The sequence below is a fragment of the Pleurodeles waltl genome, chromosome 6, assembly GCF_031143425.1.
Source record: "Pleurodeles waltl isolate 20211129_DDA chromosome 6, aPleWal1.hap1.20221129, whole genome shotgun sequence".
Classification (NCBI taxonomy): Eukaryota; Metazoa; Chordata; class Amphibia; order Caudata; family Salamandridae; genus Pleurodeles; species Pleurodeles waltl.
This window is the reverse complement of record NC_090445.1, coordinates 1,272,748,704-1,272,773,910: the sequence shown is the minus strand read 5'-3', so window position 1 is coordinate 1,272,773,910 and position 25,207 is coordinate 1,272,748,704. Positions and strand designations below refer to the sequence as shown.

Below are 25,207 nucleotides of genomic sequence, written 5' to 3'. Positions count from 1 at the left end.
GGCTTGTCTAAAGACCCTATTGAAAAATTCATGGGGATTACGCGTTTTTGGGCCCCCGCTTTCTCTCGGCAGCTGAACTAACTGCACTAGTTTTTTAAAATGTTGTGGAGATTCGTCAAGCAGCGCCAAAGTTATTGGCAAAACAAAAAACAATCTTTCTATATAAACTAGGTCCTAACTATACCTACCGGTGACCAACAGTAGCTCATATATATATATATATATATATTTATATATATAGACACACACACGTATATTTAAAGCAAGGACCTACCTCCAAAATAATAGGATGGGCAAGTATGTCAGTTAACACGGGAAAAACTGCTTTATTGCAGGAGTCTCCTGCCTAAAATTGTGTCCGCTGTAATAGAAATTAATACGGAAAATACAGCCCCCGAGTTTTTTTCCCAAAAATCTCCCTCTATTTAGTTTCAGAATGTTAGCATTTATTTCATGTCGACAGCGCCTGTTCATTGTGTCTATTAATCAGTCGTTATTCTCCTCTTAATGTACCTAGAGTTCCCTTTCTCCCTCTCCCCTTCTCACCCACAAACCCTATAACTTACGATTTACTATCTGACTAGGCGTTTCAGGTGAAGGGGAAATTGGAAATTTATGTTCAGGGGGCAGTCACTGCTGAGGTAACTAATATTTTACTCATGAATTAACGATATTTGTAAAAGCACACGGTATGTATGCCCTTAGGAGGCTGTCCTAGCGCTAGGCAAACATACTGTACACATAACAGTCAGACATCGGAACAAACTTTTCTAATTTCAAAGGAAAGCATAACATAGAAGCAGCATTCTCCCTTCACTGTAATGGATTTATTTCAATAGATTTGCAGTTGTATATGGTATGTGACAAGTGTCGATTACATGCTTTGGCGCAGCGGTTACTCACCGTAATCATGCCTCGCTCTGTCGGTTGGTTAACAGCTCTGTTCCGAGCCTTTCCCACAAGGTGGCGCGATAGAGCTGGTTGGGTGCTCCTCTTGCCTCTGCTACACTCGTTGGCGCTTGTATCCAAGGAGGCGCTGTGTGCTGAGTAGGAGAGGGAGGTGGCCAGCTGAGACTGTGAGATAAGCGGAGTCCGGCAGCCGCTTCCGGCATGGATTGTTAGATCTGCCAAGGGCTGAAGTGAGACGCACAGCTTGAAGAGAAATCGGGCTTCGGACGACCTGCTGAGGAGATAAGGGTGCTTTTTGTGGCAGTTAGGTCCGAAGCTGAGCGAGGACAGCCTGCTCAAAGGAATCGATAGCAAGAGAGGACAGCACAAGGTTCGGAAGACAGCCCTGCACTAGCTTAAGGTCAGCGCAACACCCCGAGGCCAGTGCTGCCATCCGTTCAGTGTCCCCGGTGCACTCATAAAGTTTGAAGTAGAGGGATCATGGCAAAACAAGAAGATGAGAGGTCTCTTTTCAGCAAAGAGATGCGGGTGAGTGTACCATTCTTAAGAACAGTAATTCCTAGCTTGCTTTGTCCATTGTAAGGATGTAATCCAGTAGCAAATTGTCAAATTTTGGGGCAGTCAAACTATTTTAATATCCACTTCAGCACTTAAAAATAGTTTAGTCCTGTTTAAGTCACTGTAAAATTGGTTAGTCCTGTTCAGGTCACTGTTTCCTGAAGAGCTACAGTTTTTTGTTTGTACTACACCAATAGTTCCTCGAAAAATACTTTGTTAATGTTTTTAACGGAAAGCTGTTTTCCCATCTTGAGCTGGAAGTGGTTCTCTATCCGCTAGAGCAGCAGTGTAATGTCTTCCCAACATTTTATGTCAATACCGGAGGCTCCTATTATGCTTATTTTTCTTGCTTTAATTTTAACAGCAGCAAACAATAAAAATACAAATCCCAGAAGGTAAAAGAAATAAGCCAATGGGAAGAGAAACGTAGTCCTTCAGATACAACCAATCAGCAATGTATGCACTGTGTAATGAACTCACTTGACTGCGAACAGCCCTCTTTTCTTGCTGCTCGCAGTTAAGTACTTCTGGTTGTTATTTATTTCATTGGCATTGCTCTTTGTTATAAATTGTTCGCTATTTGATGTATCATTATAATTACAGGCTTTGCGCAGTTTCTATTTACTCTTCACATCTGAAGCTCTCCTTTAATTCAGAAGGCTCTGGAGGAGGAACATAACATTAAGGAGGAATTGAATCATTTTATTCAAGCATCGGTACAACAGGCAGTTTCTGCCTCAATAAATAAAATTACAAAAAAAAATACAAACTTCTGTTCTTAACATGATGCCTAAAACTATTTTGGCCCATTCTGCGGGGAAAGGCAGAAAGCGCCCTTTAGTTAATTTACAACCTAAAAAACATAACTTGGTGCTATCGGTTGGTGAGGTTTCCTCACGCAAGGCAGAAGACGTGGCTCCTTACAGGCCTCCTTCAAAGGAGGGAAATATGCACGAAAAACAGAAGGTTTCAGCCAAATGCACTACAAAATCTAAACATATTTCTTCCCCATTTTGATTTCCTCTATTCCAGATACAGATGATGATTTGGCTAATGTGGACTCAGATGATGCTTTATCTGACGATGATAATGCAGGATTATTATTGCCTCCTCCAGCAAAGAAACTAAAAATTGCGCATCAGGATGCTCCCAAACCCAATGTTGTAATAGACTCGGACGGGGTCCCTATGTTTGATCCCTCTCATATTCACCATCCGAATTCTACAGAGTGGGTCCCTGCAGATCATGTTGGGGAATATGTTTCCTCCAGATTACATTTTCCATTAGTCAAACAAATCAGATCAAAGTTAAGATCAGAATGCCCCCGTCCGTCTCTTCCTCCAAAATTTCGGTTACTCCTCCCATTGACCCGGCACTTATTACATTTTTTACTAAATATGGCAAGGACCCTCACAAAGGTGTATTCAAAGCTTGGCCCTCTTGCCAGGACAAACTTTTGGATGTGGTTGGACCACTTACTCAAATTTTTTACCTGGCAAAGGCTGCTAGGTTGGAGAACCTGACCATAGACCCTGAAGAACTTTCACTTTGGTTCCAACGTGCTTTATGTCTACTGGGCAATGCTAATTCTGCCCTCACACATGAATGCAGGAAGGGGCTCCTGCTCGAATTGGATCCCAAATTGGTTAACCTTGCAACTGTGGATCCCGGTATCAAGGCGGAAGGTCTTCTTTTTGGCAACTCTTTTGACAAAGAATTGAGCAAATATGTTCCGACTTTCACATCACTTGACAAAGCACAACAACCCCTGAAGAAAATGTTTTCTCAACGGGTTTTTGCCAGGGCTGGCAGAGGAAGGAACCGCTTTGCCGGCCGTGGTTACAACAACCAAGGTTCCAGAGGATCTTGCAATAACTCCTACCAGGAATATAAACCTCACTTTTACCCACAAAGAAGCAGGGGTTTCCGTGGCAGAGGCTCCAGAGGTTCCAGATACTCTTACCATACAGGTGAGCGTTCATTCTGGCCTTCTTCCTAGAGGGGGTTGTCTGCATATTTTCCTTCCCAGATGTTTGTCAATCACAGCCGACCCATGGGTTTTAAACAGGGTTCAAGGTTATGCTACAAAACTCTACTCAGAACCTTTCCAGTCCTCCCCTCCCTCCAAAGTTCTCAACAGAAATGTTCGACCTCATTTGTTTAGAAGTACAGTCCCTTCTCGAAAAACAAGCTATTGCTCGTTGTCATCCTGATACTTCAGGTTTTATCAGTTCCATCTTTTTTTAGTTCAAAAGAAAAACAAGAAAATGCGGCCTGTAATCAACCTCGGGTTGTTCAACCAATTTGTAGTTTACCGCCATTTCAAAATGGAAATAATTCTTCACCTCAGGGACACCCTTCTTCAAAACAACTGGATCTCACCGTCCCTATTCATCCAAATGACAGAAAATATCAGTGGTTAGATCAATTCTTCCATTTTGCATCCCTTCCATTCGGTCTTTCTTCAGCTGCTTGGTGTTTTACCAAGTTAATGAAACTGGTGGTAGCTCTTTTCAGGGCATTACGCATAATTTATCTGGACGATATACTCGTAATGAACCAGAGTATTTTATCCCTCCAATCCCACATCTCCCTTACCTGCTCCCTTTTAGAGGATCTAGGATTCGTTCTCAACAAAGAAAAATATTTCCTGTCTCCAACCCAACACATAGAATTCCTGGGTTTCGTAATAAATTCAGTTTCTGCCACTCTTCATCTTCCTTTAGCAAAGATAAAATCAGAAATCCTTCAGGTTCTTCGCAATTCTTCTTTTTTTTATTTTTTATTTTTTCTCTCCGATCTCTCGCTTGAATAGTAAGTCTTCCCTCCTCTTCTAACCCAAGCCATCTTCCCTGGTCCTCTGCATTATCAGGCTCTCCAGAGGTTAAAAATCCAACATTTAAGAAAAGGCCTTATGTACTGGGAATCCATTGTGTTAGATCAAGACTCTCATGTGGAACTTAATTGGTGGATCCTCCATTTAGTTGCCTGGAACGGCAGAACAATATTTGCATCAGCCCCAGATTTTGTATTAGAATCAGATGCAAGCCTCTCGGGATGGGGGGCCTGCTGTGGTCCAATATCAACTGGAGGTACATGGACACAAGAGGACTCCAGATTGATGCAGAATATCTCCCGGGCGATCTCAATTCTGTAGCGGATTGGCACTCACAACACTTTCCAGATTCAGTCGACTGGAAACTCCAACCCCTCGATTTTCCATTCTATTCAGTACAAATAGGGTCCACTAATAATAGATCTTTTTGCCTCCCTTCCAACTTCCTCAATTTTACAGTTGGCACCCAGATCCATCGGCCTTAGCCTCAGATGCTTTCTCACAGGATTGGTCTCTCTCCCTAAATTATGCCTTTCCCCTCTTTCTTATGATCAGCAGATTACTGGTGCAGGTCAGGCGTCAAAAGGCAACACTAGTGCTCATAGCTCCATTTTGGCAGTCCCAGGTATGGTTCCCAACCCTCCTAGAGTTATCCATGAATTTCCCCTTACTCCTTCCTTCTTTTCCCCCATCTCCTTTTGGGCACCCTGAAATGTCCTCACACTCTGGTTTTAGACAGTCTTCATACCCTTTCTGAGTGGAAGATTTCAGGAGTAACCAATCTCTCCCTCTCATTTCGTCAGAAGCTTCAAAATATATCACTCAGTCCTGGGCTCCAGGCACTACAAAGGCGTACAAGTCAGCTTGGTCTTTATGGCACAGCTGGTGTTTGGGGAAAAGATATCAATCACATTTCAGCAGATGTAATCTTTGTTATCAATTTTCTCGCATCTGAAGCTAGCAAAAGAAAATCTTTTCGTATTTTAAATCTTTCCAGATCAGCAATTTCTTCGAATCATTCTTATATCAACGGTAAACCTTTGCCGACTTTTGAAGGGAGTAAAATTCTCTAATCCACCTCTTCCCAAATACAGTAAATTATGGGATGTCAATGTTGTTTTGAATCTGTTTTTGGCAGGGACTGATAATGCTCTTCTTTCCCTAAACAATGCTGTCTGCAAAAATAACAATGTTGTTATGTCTCATTTCGATCAAAAGATTGTCTGATGTTAGAGCTTTAGACATTTTTGATTCACCAATTCACTCCGCCAAGTGTGTTATTCGCTGTGTTTCGACATACTAAAACAAATCTCACATCAGTGTTGTAACCCTGTTTTCCGGATCACCCTAATTTGTGTGTTGGACAATGTTTGAAAGTTTATGAACAAAAAAACTGTGGATCTAAAAACGCCCTCTGTTTCTCAGCTTCTCATATCTTTTAGGAAACCTTACAAGTCAGTGTCTTCTACTCTGGCTCGTTAGGTCAAATGGATCATGTCCCTTGATGGTATTGATGCTTAAGCTTTTGGGACCCATTCCGCCAGGGGAGCCATGGCCTACAAGGCCTTCTGGGCTGGTTCCTGTTTACAGGACATTCTTAGATCAGCTGATTGATCTAATGACAATGTGTTTAGAGTTTTTTTTTTTTTATTGTAAACTTGTTGACAATCCGTCTTTAACTGTTATTTATGCACTTTAAAAAAGCATAATAGGAGCCTCCGGTCTTGATATAAAATGTAGATTTTCCTAGTAATGTATGAAGGAAAGTCTTAATTTTATTAAAGACACGGAGCCGAGTATTATTGCTCCACAATTTTTCTGACTTTATTGTTCTTTCCTACCCTCACAGTGACTCCGACTCCAACGCAACCAACATCATAATGCGGATGACCCTCTGCTTGGTTTCTCTGGAGATACTTCCTCTTTGGGAATCCTGCTTGTTCCATCCCTTCTCCCATCTTACCATTTCCAGGATTGATTAACTTTTGTCATCTATTTTACCGTTATTTCGTTCTTATTAGCTTTAGCTGCTCATGCAAGAAAAGAGTGCTCTTCGCAGTCAAGTGAGGTCATTATAGGGTGCATACATGGCTGATTGGTTGTATCTAAAGGACTACGTTTCTCTTCCCATTAGCTTATTTCTTTTGCCTTCTGGGATTTGTAGTTTTATCGTTTGACTTCTGCTGTTAAAATTAAAGCGAGAAAAGTAAGCATAATACTTGCCTCTGTGTCTTTAAATAAATTAAGACTTTCCTTCATAAATTACTAGGAAAATCTACATTGTCTCCCATGTCCCCACTTTGCTCTTTGTAGAGAAATTACCATAACAAGGGCTTCGCCCCATTCCTTATTACCTTCCACTCACTTGTACAAGAGTCAAGTGCAGAAATGGTTGTATTCGCCCCGTTTGCAGTCATAATAGGATAGACCGCAGGATATCAGTGGTAAAAATACTTCAGCCACCAAAGTTGAGACCGAATAGCCCCTATCTGCTCTGTGCCCACTCAAACAAGTGCTAACAATTGGTGGAAGTGGTGGGATCTGCAAGACCAAGCTCCAGCTTTCTTTGTACAGAACAATAAGTTCAATTTAAGCACAGCTTTACTGACACAGAACAATGTCAGTTACAAGGGTGGTGGAAGTAAACCTTGAGATACTGCCTTTGGATCAGTTAATGGATCTATGTTTGTAGAGGGCGTGTGTCCCCTAGGATCAAGCATAGAGAGATCTTTGTTGGTTTTATTAAGGAACAATTGCAGAAGCTGTGTGGTAGGCACAATGCTGTGATGGGCGCTGGGAAGCGTACAATGTTAGGAAACAGTGCTTTAGCGTCAGGCTCTTTCAACCTCTTAGTACAAGCTTTGCTCAGACACACCAATGTATAACATAACATGTTTTTATAAGGTATACACTCCCCTCTTTGTGCATATGGCACTCAGTAATAAGTGTTTATTGTTGCCGAACTTGGTGTTCCTCGTGATACTGTGTGTGTGCGCGTGCGCACGCGCCCCTATCCTTGTTTGTGTTCCATATGGCATTGGTACGTTGTTTGTGCCCCAAAATTTGCTTCCCACTATTTTTCTGAGACAGTTCCTTTTTCCCCATGCAGTTATTTCAAGGTTACCTCTTTCACCAACTCTAGGAGCTATTCTCTTTGGGGGGGGGGGGAATGGGGGGTGGTAAGTCTGGCTGAGACTGAAATTTCAGTTGGCCCTCCAGAGAGCGTAGGCTAAGGAAGAGGGGAAGGCGAGCCTTTATGAGAAGAAGTTCAGATTAGCTTGCCAGAGGGAAATAGACTGGAGTGAGAGGAGAAATGGGCAAATAAGGAAAGAAAGAGGGAGAGCGGGGTAAGGGAAAGGCAAGGAAAAAAGAGAGAGAGATTGGAAGGAGCAAGGAGAGCTTTGGAGAAGAAAAAAACTCTGGATGGCAGTATAAATAGTCACATAATGTGGAAGGCCAGGATATTTTGGAATGGTTTCTGAGTTTTGAGATTGCTTGTGTAGCACAGGTTTTGAATGATTTATCTAAGGCAACCACTTTAAGTAGTCCCTTGCTCATAGAAGCTACAGTTGTATGTATGAATGGCACATGGCACTTATATACCGCAAACCTAGCCAAAATGCAGGGGAGCACACTGATCATGGTCAAAGACAAGCATAAAGTCAACAAGGTAAAGGAACTGGAGCTAGGTTGAGGATGGTTAAAACATTGTAATGTAGTGTTCTTCAAAGAGGTGAATCTTAACTATTTCGTAAATTGAAGGAGCATTGAGGCAGTTGTACTTCTTAGTCTGCCATCTGATAGTGTCCTGGCTTTGGGTGCCCTGACATCCACCGGAGATGGTGAGCTTGTCTACAAAATAAGCTGGTAATAGTTGTGATAGCTTTGTATATGATGTAACTGGTTTGAAGATGGTGCGAGCAGGCAGTGACTGCCAATTGAGTTTCATTTGAATGGAAGTGATGTGATCCAATATATTCAGGTTATGGATGATACATGTTGTGCATGCAGGATGCCCTTAAGGGGGCCGATTGTGGAGTTTGGTTGACCATAGAGCAGGGCATTACCTTCAATCATATAAATAGCTATATAAGGTTACAGGGACGTTATAATTAGGTTCTGAATTTACTCATGCAAAACCATAGAAATTCAGCAGTTATAGTTAGAGTTCTTTCTAGTAATTATAACTTGTGCCCGAAGGTAACTATAAAACTCGCGCCTTTGCCATGCACAGTTTTCTTATCAATAATTTTATTGCAAATGTTGCAGTGATAATATCAAAGATGACATACAAGATCTCATCAATGAACTAATATGTGAAGTAATTAGCTGTGCATGTCGAAGTCGTGAGTTATAGTTACTTGAAAGAATTCTAACTATAACTGCTACATTTCTGTGGTTTTGTACCAGTAATGTCAGAACCTAACTATTACGTCCCTGTAACCTTTGTTTTTTTGAGTCAATTTCTATGGTTTGTTATGTAAAGTAATTTTAATTACTATTTTATTCCAACCCCTGCCACGCATGGCCTTCGCCATGTGGGTTGCATCACAAAGCCAGGCCTGCAGCCAGGCCTTGCACCCAATCCTTTATAACCACCCAACCCTGGGCCACGCATTGCCTTTAGCTGTGCGCAGTGCAAGTTGGCCACAGAGCTTGTCTCTGTCAGTGGATCTGTGAGTGGTTACGTGAATGTCTGAGTTGGTATGAAAGTTGGTGTGTGGATCTGAGTGGGTTCATGAGTATCTGAGTGGGTGTGTGAGTGGGCACATGAGTCTCTGCATATGAGTGAATGAATTAGTGTATGAATGAGTCAGTTTTTTTTTTCTTTTCTTATTTGTGAATAATTTGCGGAAATTTGTGAATTTTCACAAATAACGTGCACGGTGACATAAAAATATTTGAAACCTACAATTTGCCCCCAACACACACCTATATCTCATCCCTGGGGTCAGGGTACTTTCACCCTGATTCCTGATGCCACTTTCAATTTGGATTTTCACCCCCAGGGACCATGTCCCGTAAAATAAAATGGCGGCCCCAACTTTATATTCAAGTTCCAGGCAGCTAATTACAGCGCTTCTTTTCGCTTGCGTATTTGAGAAGAATCCGCACCCCTAGAGATACAAATTTCTTTTCCCTTCAATATTTCAAAAACTGCTGAATGGATTTACAGGAAATAAGCGAAAGCGTGATCTGTGTACCGAAAGCTTTCTGCCAAATTTGGTGTAATTCCTTCCAGCAGTTTCGGCTGCAGTCATGTCTAAAGGTCCTATGGGAATTAACATGGGAAACACAACGTTTTTTGACCCCTCCCTTTTCCTCGGCCATCCGCATGATGGATCATCCTGAAACTTTCCATGCGCAAAAGGAATCGCCAGGGCACTTTAAAAAAAAAAAAACATGTGAAGATTCGTCAAACTGTGCCAAAGATATAGACCGGACAGAAAATGCTTTTTCTATGGAAAAATGGTCATAACTATAACTACCTACTGGTGATTGCCAGTAGGATATATATATGTGTATATATATATATATATATATTCCTGTTGTTGAGACAGATTTTTACTATTTCTTTATTGTTCTTGGCAAATCACAGGAATTCTATATTGATGGGCATGGGATTAGCTGTGACTAGAGCTCTACGGGTCTCCATTTAGAGTTTGAAGGTGACGGGCGGTATAGAACTCTAGGGGACTATGCAGGTTGTAGGGATCCTTTAGGATTTGGAGGTGCCAGTGTTAACCAACTAGAGTCTGTTTAAAAGGTAGGAGGAGAACCATTGATGGACATTACCATTTAATCCCAATCAAGATTCTAGGACATGGACGTGGGTGGGATGACAAAGGCAGCTAAGAAGCCCCGCAATGTAAGAAGGGTCGTTTTCATCTGTAGTCATATTATGAAGCTGTGAAGGATGAAATGCTTCACACTTAATCAAATGGAACATAATCTAAAGCAAGACAAGAGGAAAAAATGCTGCACCTGAATTTTGCTGTTGAGGTACATTGCCCATTCTCTGTTTTTTGGATTTCACATAAAAGATTGGTCAGCATAAACTATAAAATGTGTGACAAAGAATTACGTTTTATAACACATGAGCATTAAACACAATGTTTAAGCAGGTAGACTGTCTGAGTTAAGATGGCAGAGTGCAGAAGAGGAAGGTTTTTAGGTGTTTAATGAGAGCAGGGCAGTGGCTATGGTTTTTACTAGAGATATATGAAATTTTAGTTGTGTATTTAATTACATTTCACAACTTTTACATTATGAGAAATATTCGTAATTTTGTGATTAATTCAGTTAATAAGTTGATATCGTTTTTTCAGTGGTGAAGTGGTCCATACAGAAAATGTCTAGCTCAGGGATAGTTTGAGCAGAAAATGCATTGCAGGAGATGTTTTCTCCTAAAGCTATCCCTGTGCCCTTATCCTGAATCACCTTTTTTATAACCATATTTTGCTGTTTTTAATAACGGTAGCTGCACAGGTAAAGCACACGTGGTGCGGTCCCATGCAGGGGAATCTGAGGAGCCATTCACAACAATCCCTGTGTCCATTTGCATCCTCCCCCCTCCACGTCAGCTTGAGATGCCCCCCAACCCCCCCAGTTCAATCTGTAATACACCCACCATTTTCCCCAAATCCTGGAGTGTTTCTCAAGGCATCCACATGATATCCAAATTGGTTCTTCTAATTTTGCACATCAGTCCATACCTACCCCCCATTCCCACAGCGGAGGGACATCAAGCGCCTTCCGGTATTTTGAAACATCCCTTTTTGTCAGTAGTGGTCCCATTCCCAACAAAGTTCTGTCTTCCCTCAGACCGCTCAGATCATCCGGAATACCGAGCAGGGTGATTTTGGGAGAGGTCTCAATAGTCTGTTGTACGTCCCCTGAGAGTATTACAAGTATGCTAAACCACAATCGCTGGTGAGTACCCCCCCCCCCCTAACATATGAAAATAATCTCCCACTTCCTGCTTGCATCTGGTGGGCTCTGGGATTCTCTAGGCTTTCCACAGTCGTGGGGGTGCAAAATATGTGTAGTTTAGATAATTACGTTGAATGAGGGGCAAATGGACCGATATGGCCAGGGTGTGAGGTGTCATCCATGCTTTTCTTACCCTTTTACCTCCTCCAGGGGGGCCAATCATTCCTTTCACCATGCTTTTAGGTTCTATAATGTACAGGAAGAGTGATTGACTAAGTTCATATATATCTGGGATATGCCTCCCATATCTAATAGGCGCATGAGTATTCTTGGCTCCAGCAGATTGTATTCTGGTGGTGTGGGGAGTGTAGTTTGGACTTCCAACAGGACATGTCTAAGCTGAAGATAGCAGTACAATTGGGATTTATTTGGGTAGAAAGAGTGAGTAAAAATCACAAGTGGGCCCCCTCCAAAATATCTTCTAGCCTAAACCATTCCTGGAAGCCCTTAAATTGTGCTATATGGTCCAGCAATTTTCCTGTCTAGAGGGGGGTTAACGTTGTCACTTGGTAATCCCACCCTGACCATCACAGTGCTGACCTCCAGGCCTGGAATACTGCTATCATGATCTCCGGAACCGCCTGGGGGATGAGTGTCCTGATAATTATATCTAGGCCAATTAAGGAAACCTGAGCCTGAGTCACTTTTTAACACAAGCTATGTTGTGCTTGGCTTTCATTCAAGATACCCCAAAGTGTATTTCCAAGCAAAAAATAATGTAATTTTGCACTTTTCGCACACCACAGGTTCTTATACACTGTTAGTAGTTAAAGAGTTCAATGAGTTAAGTATGGAACATTTAAAAGAATGTTTTTGGTCAAATGAGGTTTGAAATCTTGGATGCACAAGTAACTGGAAGTTTCAAACTCTACGTCCTTTTTTTTTTTTTTAACCAGTCAAAATGGTGAATAGTTTGTGTAGGCATTGGGTTGATGCAGGTGAATAGTTTTATAGGTGGGGGCAACACCCGTTTGAATTCAGTTTTTCAGAAATATTTAGCCAATGTCAATGTGATCAAATGTTTAGTATTGGTGATATGTATGGGTGCATATTATATAACTGCTTTGATTGGATTGAATGAGGAATGTGCGGTGCCTTATAGTATACTGTTTCTAGGTTAAGCCTGGAGATGACGGATGCTTCAACATCTGTTTTCAGGTGTCTTGGGGAGGTTACTTAACTTTGATAACACTCTTTCGGATTGACATCAGAAAGCTGTGAAATCCTTTCCATTACAATATTCCCCTGGTGTCGGACTGATCCAGAAACAATTTATAGTAGTGCTCCTGTCCACTGTAAGATGCCGCTGTGTGGCTCCTCTGTAACTTTGTTCTGTCCTGGAAGTGATGGAGTGGATCCGAATGTAAGTGCCACCCCTGTAGACTTTTAGTCAGTTTCTTGCTTGATGACCCATTCTTCACCTCCTGACATGGAGTACTAAACAAATGGTGGTACTAGGGTGCAGAGCTTTAATTTTGGTCCCTTTTAGATGGTAAAAGAGAGACCAGTCCAGAGACTGGGGAGGTGGAAGGGCAGTGAGGAATCAGTGCTTAGACAAAGGTGTGCCTGAAAGAGTGTTAGTGAAAGTAAGTAACTTGTTTCCCTGATGGATATTTCTGACCAAAGATTCCCCACCTCTAGAATGGATGCCAGTGCAGTACCTTCCGAAGGTAGAAGGGCTGTGGATTTGGCTCAGAGCAAAAATAAAGTCCTACAGGACTGAGGACCGAAATGCCTTCCCAATCGGACCTGGTTGTCAAGGCAGTAGTGCTTTGTGACAGTTTTTCTTGGTGCTGGGCCCACTGAGATTTCCTCTTCCCCTGCAGAGCCCACTTATGCCACGAGGCTAACATGCCAAGAAGCCTCAGAGCTGCTTTCACCAAGAACCAGGACAAAGTCTAAAACATAACCATCATAGCCTGAATGTTCTGGACTCGCTGCGACATAGGATAGGACCTGAACTGCACTGTGTCCAAGGCAGCTCTTATATAAGGAAATCCTGGCAAAGGAGTCAGGTGCTACTTCGACTTGTTCTTCCATGTAACATATAATTTTTATTGGTGTATGTGGACAGAAATTATACAAAATGACAATAGCCATTTATGCAACAACACAGTCCGAAGAATTCATGCAGTGAATCAGCACCAGCATATAGATATCCAGAAAGCACCTACATACAATTTTCAATTGTTTCATGTTTTAGTAACATCAATTGCCATGTGAACTTGCAGTAAAAGCAAGAAAAACTATCCCAGAACGACGGTTCCACCCCTCCTCCCTCATCCAACTACCAATAGTCTCCAATGTCTGTGTATTCAGTCTATACAAAGTGTTCCATGTTTATCAGGGTATAACAATAGAGAAGGAAAAACGTTCACATGTGTCGAAGTCAAGCGCCTGTTTAATAATGTTGCAGAAACGGAACACAAAAAGGTAGTGAATGAAACCAAAGAATATATGTCTGGGTTGAATATCATCTTGGGAACAATCTTTGAACCCCTCGACTAATGTATCTCATGCCTGCAGTATGATGAATTTCCTCAGATCGGCTCATTTCTCCTTATGGAACAGTGTGCTCTCAGATTGAAACCAGGAAAAAGAGATTCTGGTCCAGGTAGTTGGACGAGTTGAGCTCTTCCAGTGTATTGAGGTATTGCGTTGAAGTAGAAGAGCCAGGTCAAGGAACCTGGAGAACCTTTTGGGTTTGGGGTGGGGAATTAAACTCAGCAGCACCGACTCAAAGAAATGTTAGTGTTCATCTTGTCATAGTTGACAGTAACTATAGAATTCCCAGCCGATAAGAGAGGAGCAAAGAGCAGGACCAGAGCATATGGAGCAGGTCAGCATTCAAGAGTGCACAGCGAGGGCATGTAGCAGAAGCTCCTGGATCAATTTTAGCAATCTGGGCCGGTGTAAAATGGGTCTGGTTCAGGATATTAAATTGGATATATTTAACACGGAGATATTCAAACATCTGAATCTAATCAGTAGTGTGCAGTGGCCTAGCCAGGTCAGCCCCCCCTCGAAGTCTGGAAAGAGGCCCTCTGGAGATTTGTCCCCTTTGTTGCAGTAAACCTCTGTTAAACCCGCTGTTGTTAAACACATCCCAAAGTCTCAATAAGCCAGCGGTTTTCAACAGGTGGAGTTGTCCCAAATGTAAGTGACCTGTGCGAGTAGGAAGGCCCAACAGAGGGAGGTTAAGGTGTTGCCACTTTGGTTAACTTATGGGTTCTGGTGAGACAGGAAGGGTTATACGAAACAGCCTTGTACTGCGCAGATTGGGATTAGTGGTGGGGATCAATGAGTGGTGTAGTAGGCTATCCTTGATGCTACTTAGACTTGTTGATCGAGCACCCCAATGATGTCAGGAGGTCTCCGTCATCAGGAGGTGGTCTGCAACTGACTGTTGCCGACCTTCCTTCAACAGCTAGTTAACGAGGTGGGGAAAGCTGGTTTTCCCAACTGCCGATGATTGCCAGTGACCACTTCCATCACTTTCATGAACACCCAGTGGACACTGGTAAGCCAAAGGGGGGCACAACAAACTGAAAATGCTCTTGGCCGACCTTGAACTCTAGGTAATGCCCATGGGGACTGCAGGAGAGGTACATGAAAGCACGCACCTTTAGGTCCAGGACCACTTTCCGTTTACCCAGATCCAGGACAGGCATTTTGAATTTGTTCTTGCGCAGCAAGGCATTTCGAGGGTGAAGATATAAAATTGGATGAAGGCCATCGTCATTCTTCAGCACACGTAAGTAGCAGGAGTAACCGCCTGTCCCCATTTTCAAGTCTGAATCCCTCTCAGTGGCCCCTTTGACAGTAGAACTCGTAGAATTTGCAGTAAGGTGGATAGGTGCTCATCTAAGAGTTGCTGTGATGTGGGAGGAGCTCCGTAGGCACGGAAAGGAATTGAATTGCATAGCTCTGCTAACATTGTGGAGGACCCATCTGTTGGATGTAATATATTGCCACCCTGGGAGAAAGAATTGGATGATACCTCCCACAGGGTGGTTGTTTGCCTCTAAGGGTGAACTAAACTTGCTTGGATGCTAATGCCACAAGGGAGAGGGACTGCGAAAATCCTTGCCCCTGGTGATGTTCAAGTTGCCTGCTTGAGTCCTGTCCTTTGCCACAAAAGGACTGGGGTGACTGCAGTTGGGACAGGTAGGCCTGGCGTTGCCTGTGTGCCAACCCTCTGAAATAGCCTAGAAAAAGCAGAAACTAATGGGGAAACTGCATGGCCAGGATTGAGAGGCCCAAAGAAGGTGCCGTAGCCCAAGATTCCTTAAAGCCTTCCAAGGTAGAGCCTGCTTTTTAGCCATTTAAGCGGGACCCATCAAAAGGCGTATCCATATTGGATGCACATCTCCTGAACCCTGTGGATCAAATCCATGAATGGTAGTGGAGCCCCACAGTTGTGCTGACATCCCGCCCCAAGACATCAGTCATATTTAGACAGCACAAATGACATATTTGGCCACATCCTGTCCATCCTGAATTGTTTGAGTCAGACAGGTCCTAAGTTCTTCCACAACCACTGGCAAGATCTTGCCTGCTAAGTTTCACAGCCTAATAGGCAAATCACATTGACTGACGGCAAGAGTAAGCTGGCCGAAAAGGACATAAATTTTCTGAGTGCCTCAGTCCCTTTCAACTCCATGCCCATGGGATGGGGAGTGGATTAGAATTAATCTTGCTGGTGGAAGCTTAAACCCACCACCAAGATGTTGTGTAAGAAAATCTGGGTTGCCACGTGCAGGTCTATTGTGTCTGGCCATCTGCCTGTTCACGGGTGGGCAAGAGCAAAGCTTAGACCATATGTCCATCAGAGTGTCATTTAGGATTTTGTTGAATCGCAGTAAAGGCTGAGAGGAAACCGGCCCTAGTTTGTCTTAAATTAAGTGGAAGGCAGTTGTATGTCCAGGACCTCAGAAGCATGTTGAACTACCACAGCAAAGAATTTTCATATCCAGGTAGTGGTAAACTCTGGTCAGACTTCGAACCAAACAGATGATGAGGCGTTTGAGGACGACTCCGCGGTAGTGGGAGTATATTGTCAGAATCTGTCTGTGTGGGACCTGGGTGAATTGGTGTGGAGTTGGAGCACGACCTCGGTCAGGGTGGAAATGAAATTGGCTTGGGATCACACATCAGAGTTGGCACCGGATTCCCCTCTGACACTAGAGACACCTCCATCGATGAAGAGCACAGACTGAGGCTAGGATAGCTTTGCGTGCAGTAACCTGACTGGAGGACTCTGCTGATCTATGTGGCTCGAAATTGTGCCAGAAGGAGCCGGGGAATGCCAAAAATATGTAGCATGGTTTCCTTAAAGGCCTCAGTCTGCAATAGCATTGCTAAATGGCCGGGGAACTTATGGGCGCATCAAAATCAATTGCAGAATGTGCTGCTCAGGCAGTGATCGGGTATGAGATTGATTTGCACCTTGATGCACTTTTGACTTCTCTTTAGACCAGTGATACTCAAAGTATGGCCCGGGGGTGTATGCGTCCTTCCTGATCTTTACATGTGTCCCCACTGTCAACAGCAGCACTGGACTTAACACTAACATTAAAAACATGTTAAAGAAACAGGCATGCATTCATTTAAGGGTTAATTTAAGTTAAAGATAGGAATTAACTAAGGTGTCCTGCACAGCTTAAATTTACAAACACCTTTAATTTTGAAAACACCTTGCAGGAAAAGTGTAAAAATATGATAGTCTGTTCAAAATTCAAAAAGTGTACATCATTAATATGCAGAACTATTTCACTTTAGTGCATCAGATGTTTTCAGTCCTTTTGAGAACTATTTGTTCTAAAGTATTAGTTTTCAAACATGAATTTAAATACGGGAAAAGGTTTTGTACATCACACATCCTGAAGTGAAATATTTGAGCGCCTCATATGTGATAAGAGAAAATAAGTGAAAGTGAACAAAATAATTGCCTAGAATCACACAATTTAGTTAAGCGGAGAAGAAGGATTTAATCCCAAGTTGTTGGTTTCACATTGTGCATTTCAGGCAGTGAACATTGCAAAGGTAAAGGTGCTGGTGCATCCTGCGCTCTACAGCATTGCCGCCGGCTCTACTGTGAGCCGGAGACAATGCTGGAGGCTTTTTCCCTGTGGGTCAGCAGGCAGAAACTGAGGGAAACTCATAATGGGCCTGGGGGGAGGGGGAGGCTGCCACAATGGCGGCAACCTAGCCTTCGGGAAATCATAATAATGCCATAGATGTGTTTGCTTTGCTTTCCATATACCCATCTTACTGCCAGTCCCCCCCCCCCCCCCTCCTCTCGATACTGAACCCCGACTGCCACCCTACTGACATCAATGCAAAGATCCGTCTCATCACAGACCAAACTTTATGGCCCCTAGGGAAAATGTTTGGGAGTACCCATGCTTTAAATGAAGAATGATTGGATGGTCAATGTTGTTCTCATTCTTATGTTTCCTCTTCAGTTTGGATTTTAATTTACAGAACAGGGCTGTCACGAGTTCGGCCTTGAATGGGAGGGTTTGATTCCTCGACCTGAAGCAGGACTTAAAGGAGGTCCATGACTTCTTCATACATTAGGTGACATACATCCACCTTCGGGTGCATGAGGACACTCTGATCTTCGAACGTGGAATTGTGCCACATAAGTACACCTCGTGCAAGTCCTTTACCGAAACCTGTTATCTGAAGCTGCCGCAAGTTTTACCCTGTACTTTATGTTTAGGACTTTTTTCCATTGCGCACATGATTTAGATTTGAAAATCGTCAAATACTGTTGAAAAAGTAAGTGATGTCATGGTCCCCCTCTGAAGGTGTTAACTATAACTACCCAGCAGGTAGTTATAGTTAGCATATTTCCGTACGAAAAGCATTTTTTTTTTACTTGCCTGTATCTTTGGTGTCATATGACGAATCTTCACTAAATTTTCCACAAAAAAATTGTGCATGTGATCTGTGAAAGTTTTGGGGTGATCCTTCAAGCAGGGGCTGAGAAAAACGTGGTGTAAATCAAATGTGTTTCCCTTGTTAATTCCGATAGGAGTTTTGAACACAACTTCAGCCTGAGCTGTTGGGCGTAACTACACCAAATATTTAAAAATTCGATTTTGTCCCTCAGATTGTGCTTTTTGTTATTTGGTGGAAATTTGTTCGTTAGTTTTTGAGAAATTAAAAGGAAAATACATTTGTATATCTAGGGCTGCGGCGAATTTGCAAATGCATGTGCCAAGAGGATTGCTGTGATTGGCTGAACGCAACCAGAGCAGAAAGTTGCGACTGCCTTTTGAGATAACTGAACACAGTCCCTGGGGCTGAAAATTCAAATCAAAAGCTATAAGGGGTAAGGGTAGAGGTACCCTGACCTCATGGGTGGAATATAAGGGTCTTAGGGGACCCCTTATGTGAACATTATATTGAAAAATAGTTTTTTTTACCATGTGCGATATTCGCCAATTGGTTGTGATCGTCTGCATGCCCCCTGTGTAATGTTGCGACAAATTTGCAGTTATTTGCAAAAAATAATAATATATACATTGACAGGCTCATTCAGGCCCTAATGCATTCACTCATAGACCCTCTCATGGAACCTCTCACACGTGTGCGACACTGTGTTAGGTGATCATAGGTTGTTGGCCGCGGGCCGTGCCCTACAGCCAGTTCCAGAGTGCGGGCCTGTGGTTTGATTAACGTATAGTAATTAATATTACTTTACGTTAAAAAAAAAAAAAACATAGAAATTCACTGAAAAAAACAAAGGTTACAGGGACTTTGTAGTTAGGAAATACAATTTAAAAAAAAATAAAAAAAGGTTACAGGGACGTTACAGTTAGGTTCTGAATTTACTTGCATAGAAGAATAGAAATTCAGCAGTTATAGTTAGTTATTTCAAGTAACTATAACTTGTGTACTAAGGTAACGATAACTTGTGCCCTCGCCATGCACTGCTAATTGCCCTACATATTACAGCATCATGGCAACTTCTATTACATCATTAAAAATGTAAATGAAATATTAGTACTCAAATTAATGAAGAAAAAACTGCATGGTGGGGGCACGAGTTATAGTTACTTGAAATAACTCTAACTATAACTGCTGAATTTCTCTGGTTTTGGGCGAGTAAATTCAGAACCTAACTATTGCGTCCCTGTAACCTTTTGTTTTTTTTCTTTTCAGTGAATATGCATTGTATTTACTGTAAAACACTTACATTTTCATTGTAAAGGGATGCGTGCTAAAGGTATGTGCGTGGTAAAAGATTGCGTGGTAAACATGCATTAGGTATAATGACCGTGTTGTAAAGGCATGCGTAGTAAAGGCATGTGTGGTTCCGTCATACGACCTTGTCTACCATAACCTAGAGAATATAATGAACTGAAATATCGGGGACCTCTGCCACCTTTTTTTTTTTTTTTTTACATATTTTTTTTTTTTTTTTTTACAATTTTGGGGGTATTTCATTTTCTTAAGGAAGTGAGGGAAGAGATATGATTTGGCCTCTGGTTTGATGTGAGAGGTAGTCTAGAAACTCATCAAATCCAGAGAGTCAGTGAGGGACAGAATCCTTTAGCTTTCATAATATCCAAAAATGAAGGGGCAAATTGTCCTTCTTTCTTAAAGTAGATTTCTATATTTAGTTATATATTTAGGAATCTGTATATGTGCATTCGTTGCTGAATTGGTCATTTTGGTAGTCTGCATAGGCAACAAATATTTATCTTGGCTATTATAGTGTGCTGCTGGTTAGTTGGTACACAAAATAGACTATGAAATGTCTGCAGGCCTGTGTTCTCCAGAAGTGCCAGTGTACTGTGGCAAGGTGAAAAAAGTTTTAGAGTGATGAATGTTGATGTGGCATTAAAAACATTGTATAGCTCAGGTTAGTGGGATTCCTTAACTTGGGACCTTTATTAATTTGGTGACGCATGGAATCCTACATTTTGTACATCGTTAATGGATAAATGTATAAATAAATGCCAGTCAAATAGTGCAAAGAAGATGTTGCAATTCCATTGAAGGAATTTGCTGTAGATAAATATGATGAAACCATGAGTTATGCAGAGAATCATTTTTACAACTAATCACAGTGGCATGAACCACCCTTTTTATGCATAAGTCATTTATCAGGAGAACATTAAATGTGTACTTTTTGTTAATAAATTATTGAATTCCTGCATGCTCAATAGTTTCTACAATAACATTATTATTTTATTATCCTCTCCCAACCCTCCTCCCCTGGCCACTTCTGAAAATCGGAAGATGAGAAACCAGATATGAGAAGTTAATAGGCTCAGGAGAACACGTTCTTCTATTGCTTCAACTGTTTAAATTCATTAGCTGGCCAACAGTGGAGGCCTCTCTCCAAGGATATTCATACTTTATTCATACTTTATAATGAGTCAGTTTATGGCGTCTTCTTCAAAAATGAGATGAGTGTTTTGGTACTCATCTTGTTTAAGATCTTGTGTAAGAACTGTGAAACTTTTGAGTCGTGCGTGGCTTCAAAAGCCACACAAATTGTGTAAGCTAATAGTGCAGCTCCAGACATGGTACTTATGCAAATGTGCCAGTAATTGCTTACTTAACTAATTTTGTTATATTTATTTCCCTGGCCCTTCTAATACTGGGAACCTTTGTCATAATGTGCATGATAGCGCTTCTACAGTCCTGCTTTTTTCTTCTGAGCCAGAGAAAACTCGAAAGGTGTGTGTGGTGGTTCAGCTGAATTTGAAGTCTTCTAAATTGTGTGAGAGGGGCTTTTGGAAGCTTTCTGAATAACGAATAGAAAGGGGCATTAAAGGGGTATCTCTGTTGTAATTGAGTTGTAAATATATGCATCAATTGTTTGTGATCGCAGTTGTGGCTATAAACCATTGATCAGTTACAGACCCCTGAATTGTGATGGTAACTAATGTGGAAACGGGAACTATCCTAACAGTAAAGCTCCTTCCATTTTTATTTTTTATTTTTTTGGAATAGTATCTGGCGCCTTTGGTGTGTGGGGAAATCTCTGCCTGCTGTCCCGGGAGGCAAATTATTTTTTCAGCATCACATATCCCTTTAGTGGACACAGATTGTTTGCCTCATTAGTTTCCTTAGTCTCATCAAGCAGAATTGCAAACCAAGAGCAGCAGGTAAAATTGACCACTGAAGAGTAAGTTAGGCAAGCACTTTGGGCAGAAAAGCTTCATCTAGTGAAATGTCTGTCATAGGTTTGACATAAGTATTAACAAAATTATGAACCAATCTCCAGGTTGCACAACTGCAGATTTCAGCTGTAGGGCAATAATGGTGCTGGTATGTAGCAGTTATCTGTATTGGTAATGGGGTACTAACTATCAAAACAAACCCTTCTATTTCTATTTGCTGTATTTACTACCAAACTTCCCTTCTTCAATAGATCAAATAATCTAGTTTACCAATCTGAATATCCCCTCACTCAACACTCCCAAACCTCTCATCTTTCTAAAATGCCTAACTGCATAATAACCCTTCATTGCCTCTTATCCAGTGTTAATTCTTTCATAGTTCACATGTCCAAGTCCTCCTCACTTCCAGATTTTCCTTGTATGTTTCTGTATTCCACCATCACTGCCACATTATCACACCTTGAGATTTAAGGTAGCCGGTTTCCACACTTCTGTAACCTTCCTTGTCCACCTTTTGACTGAGGGTAATTTATTGAACATGTTATAATGGTTCTATTCAATTACAAAATCATATTTTCTGGTTTTCTGAGTTCAGAAAAAAAAATTCAGCTTGAGGTAGTTTGTAAACAGCCATTGAAAAATACCCAACATTCACCAAAATAAACATGACTGGGTAGGAAGAGGTTGGAAGAAATGAAGAATTAGCTATGTACTTATAGCGTAGCAAGAAAATAAGAAAACAAAGATCAAATAAAGGCAGTCAGCATAGCCTTGTATATGTAAAATCGAGTAAAACTTCATGCCAACCCCCTAGGTACACCACACTTCATATCAAATAATTTAGAGCAGAAAGATGGAAGTGTAACTGTTTAACTTGACCCAAAATGAATACTTTCTATCTGCTATATACCTTATTTATTGCACTCTTGGTGATTTAATTTTTAGGTTGGCTGTGGCTATCTGCAGCTTTAGTTATTGGTGGGGAAGATATGTTGTTTCCAATAAATAAAACTATACTTAGTGGGATTTGGGTCAACCCATTGCTCACAATTGGGTGGATTTGTTTTTTCAACTTTCTGCTCTTAATTCAATGGTTTTCCTCACCATTCTTTTGTTTGCCCATCTCGTGAGCATTTTGGTCTCCCAGGGTTCTGATTGGATGAGTTGTATTCTTCCAATTCTTACTTGACTGGACTTTGTTTAAATTTTATTTTCCGTACTTTGTCAGACTGCTAATTTCTTTTTCTTTCGCTCTCCCTCTTTTCTCACCTGGCTCCACACCCAAACTCTCTTCATTTGTTCATCCCTCAATGCCTAAAGTTCATCACTCTCCTGTCCTGCACACCATCCTACTCCTGAATGTCATTTTTTTTAGGTTGAGCCTAGACAGTGCTTCCGCTGTCAGGCGGACCTGCTGTATGAACTTTGTGGCTTTGACTCCTGCCATAGCTTTGGATTTGTCTGGTTGGGTGTCTTGTAGAAATCCTTGCTAGCTAGTGGGTAATTGGTCTTCCTGGTCCCTTCTTTTTCCAAATTGTTCACTCCCCTGGAGTATCCCTGCAGGACGTAGATGCTTTCTCATTTTTCTATGTTAATTTCTGTTCCGGGACTTTTTCAAAATTAGAACCAGCGTTTTCCTGGCTCAGCATGGTGCCCATGTTAACGGAGACCGCGCTTTATCTGTCACAGACACTCTCTCTCTTCCTCTCTGGCTCAGCTCGGCTCCTGATTTGTCCATTATAGTATAGGCACGAGGTGGTGCCATTCTGCCGACATCAGCATTAGGGCTATGTACAAAATGCCATGCCATAATTCACTCTTTATAATGTATTTTGTAAATGATCATTTTAGTATTTATTACGTAAATTTGAAAAAGATATTGCCTGACTTGAAAATGACGCCCACTTGGGACAAATGTCCAACCATAGTGATGACAAGTTTGTTGCACCTGAAAACAAAATGATCTTTCTAGTTCATCATCCTTCATGTTAGTTGGTCTGGTGCTATTGGCCACCTTCTATGTATGTGGCCTGAGTGTGGGTGGGTTGGTCTGGTCACTGGTGATGGCTTTTGTAGTGCCTCTTCTTTCAGCCCTTCAAGTGGTGTCTGAAGAGGGTTTGTCGAGTGGGAGGTGGACAAATCCATACCAGCTGTTAGTCCCAGCTTGAGAGCTCCTTTTATTTGTGGCTTCTTGTCTTCCCTGGAGAAGGAGCTACAGCGCCTGCAGCCTTTGCATCTTCTCAGGAGCAGAGTATGTGTACCGCTGCTTGGTGCTCTCTGACCATGGCGACTCTTTTTCTGGTATCTAACCAATGATTTAGGGGGTGAGGGGAGCAACTAAATGACTGTAATCCCAGTGACTGGTAAATAGTTTTGAACACCTTTATAATCTGTCAGTTTTAGCCCAATGTTCTTCAACAGGCTGGGTCACACCACATGCAAATGAGCCTTACTGCAGGGCTGACAATATACTCTGCACCACTGTACTTTACATCACTTAACTCTAACCCAAACTACTACACTGCACTCTACTACACTACACTGTACAACACTACACTCTACAATACTAAACTCTGTACTATTATACTCCATTAAACTATGCCCCACTGACACTCTAATTCACTATACACCACTACATTCTACAGCACTGTACTCCACTATCTGCCATTCTACAACACTAGTCCACTCTACTCTGCTAAACAACGCTCTATGCAACTCCCTCTATATACTACATACCACTTTACTCCACTAAATTCTGTCACACTATATTCAACTACACTTAATAACAATCTACTCCACTCTATTCTACAACTCGATACACAGTACACTCTACACTACTCCACTATATTCTACAACACTACACAACATTGTACCACTCCAGTCTACAACACAGTACTCCATTCTCACACTATACTCCACTCTGTGACACTCTATTCCCTTCACAACACTTTACGCTACTTCATAACACTGCTCTTCACTCATATCCATGCCACTAAACTCCACTATATGGCGAGATCTATTGGCATTGCCAGTGCTTGTTTCCAGATTGTCAGCCAGCTGCAGAGTGCTGCTGGACAGCTTGCATTCATTTTTTTCAATTTTAATTCTATTGTAACCATCCCCGAAGTTTGAAAGGTAAATAATAAATGGTAATCTGCATCATGACGCAAGCACACACACATCACGATGCACACATTATCATGGGATGTGACGTGTGCGTATCAACGCCTATCTTGGAATGGGTTTTGTTTAATATATAACCCACTTTGAGATTGATGGCCTGGCATGGATGTATATCAGTAATGTCTCTCCGTCACATGCTCTTGTTTAAACACCTAATGGTTCTCTGCTCTCTCTCCTTTTGCTTGATACTTTTGGAAGGTATTTCACTTAAGGGGTGATGTCCATTTCATTGAAGATGCTATGCTTTGCTTGCCATCATCTTTCCTGAATTTCCTCACAGTGCCATTAATTTTCCCTTACATAAAGAAAAATATGGCACAATCAGAGGGGCTATCCATAGTTCACTGTTACTTACTTCCAGGCATATTAGCCTAGCAGTTTTCTCAGCATGTCACCTATACAAACAACAATGCAAGCACTTTCAGGCTGCATCTCATCCGTTAGTTCAACTACTTCTCCATGGTTATAACATACCTTGTGACCATGCCAATATGGTCTTCCTGCATCGCACACTGATCCAGGCATTACTCTTATTATGAATGCAGCCAAGTGCAATGGCTGCATCCCGGCAACCCCTCTT

At 41.8% G+C, this 25,207-nt stretch overlaps 1 protein-coding gene across 1 annotated transcript in view; it reads left to right on the top strand.

Annotated features, from left to right (window-relative positions):
- The first annotated feature begins 1,035 nt into the window (after positions 1-1,035).
- The window catches only part of SGPL1 (sphingosine-1-phosphate lyase 1), a 434,641-nt gene continuing 410,469 nt past the window's right edge, over positions 1,036-25,207 (top strand). Inside the window, exon 1 of the mRNA XM_069240571.1 lies at positions 1,036-1,437. Within this exon, the coding sequence (XP_069096672.1) occupies positions 1,390-1,437 (48 nt within the window). The 5' untranslated portion in view covers positions 1,036-1,389. The remainder of the gene's footprint in view (positions 1,438-25,207) is intronic.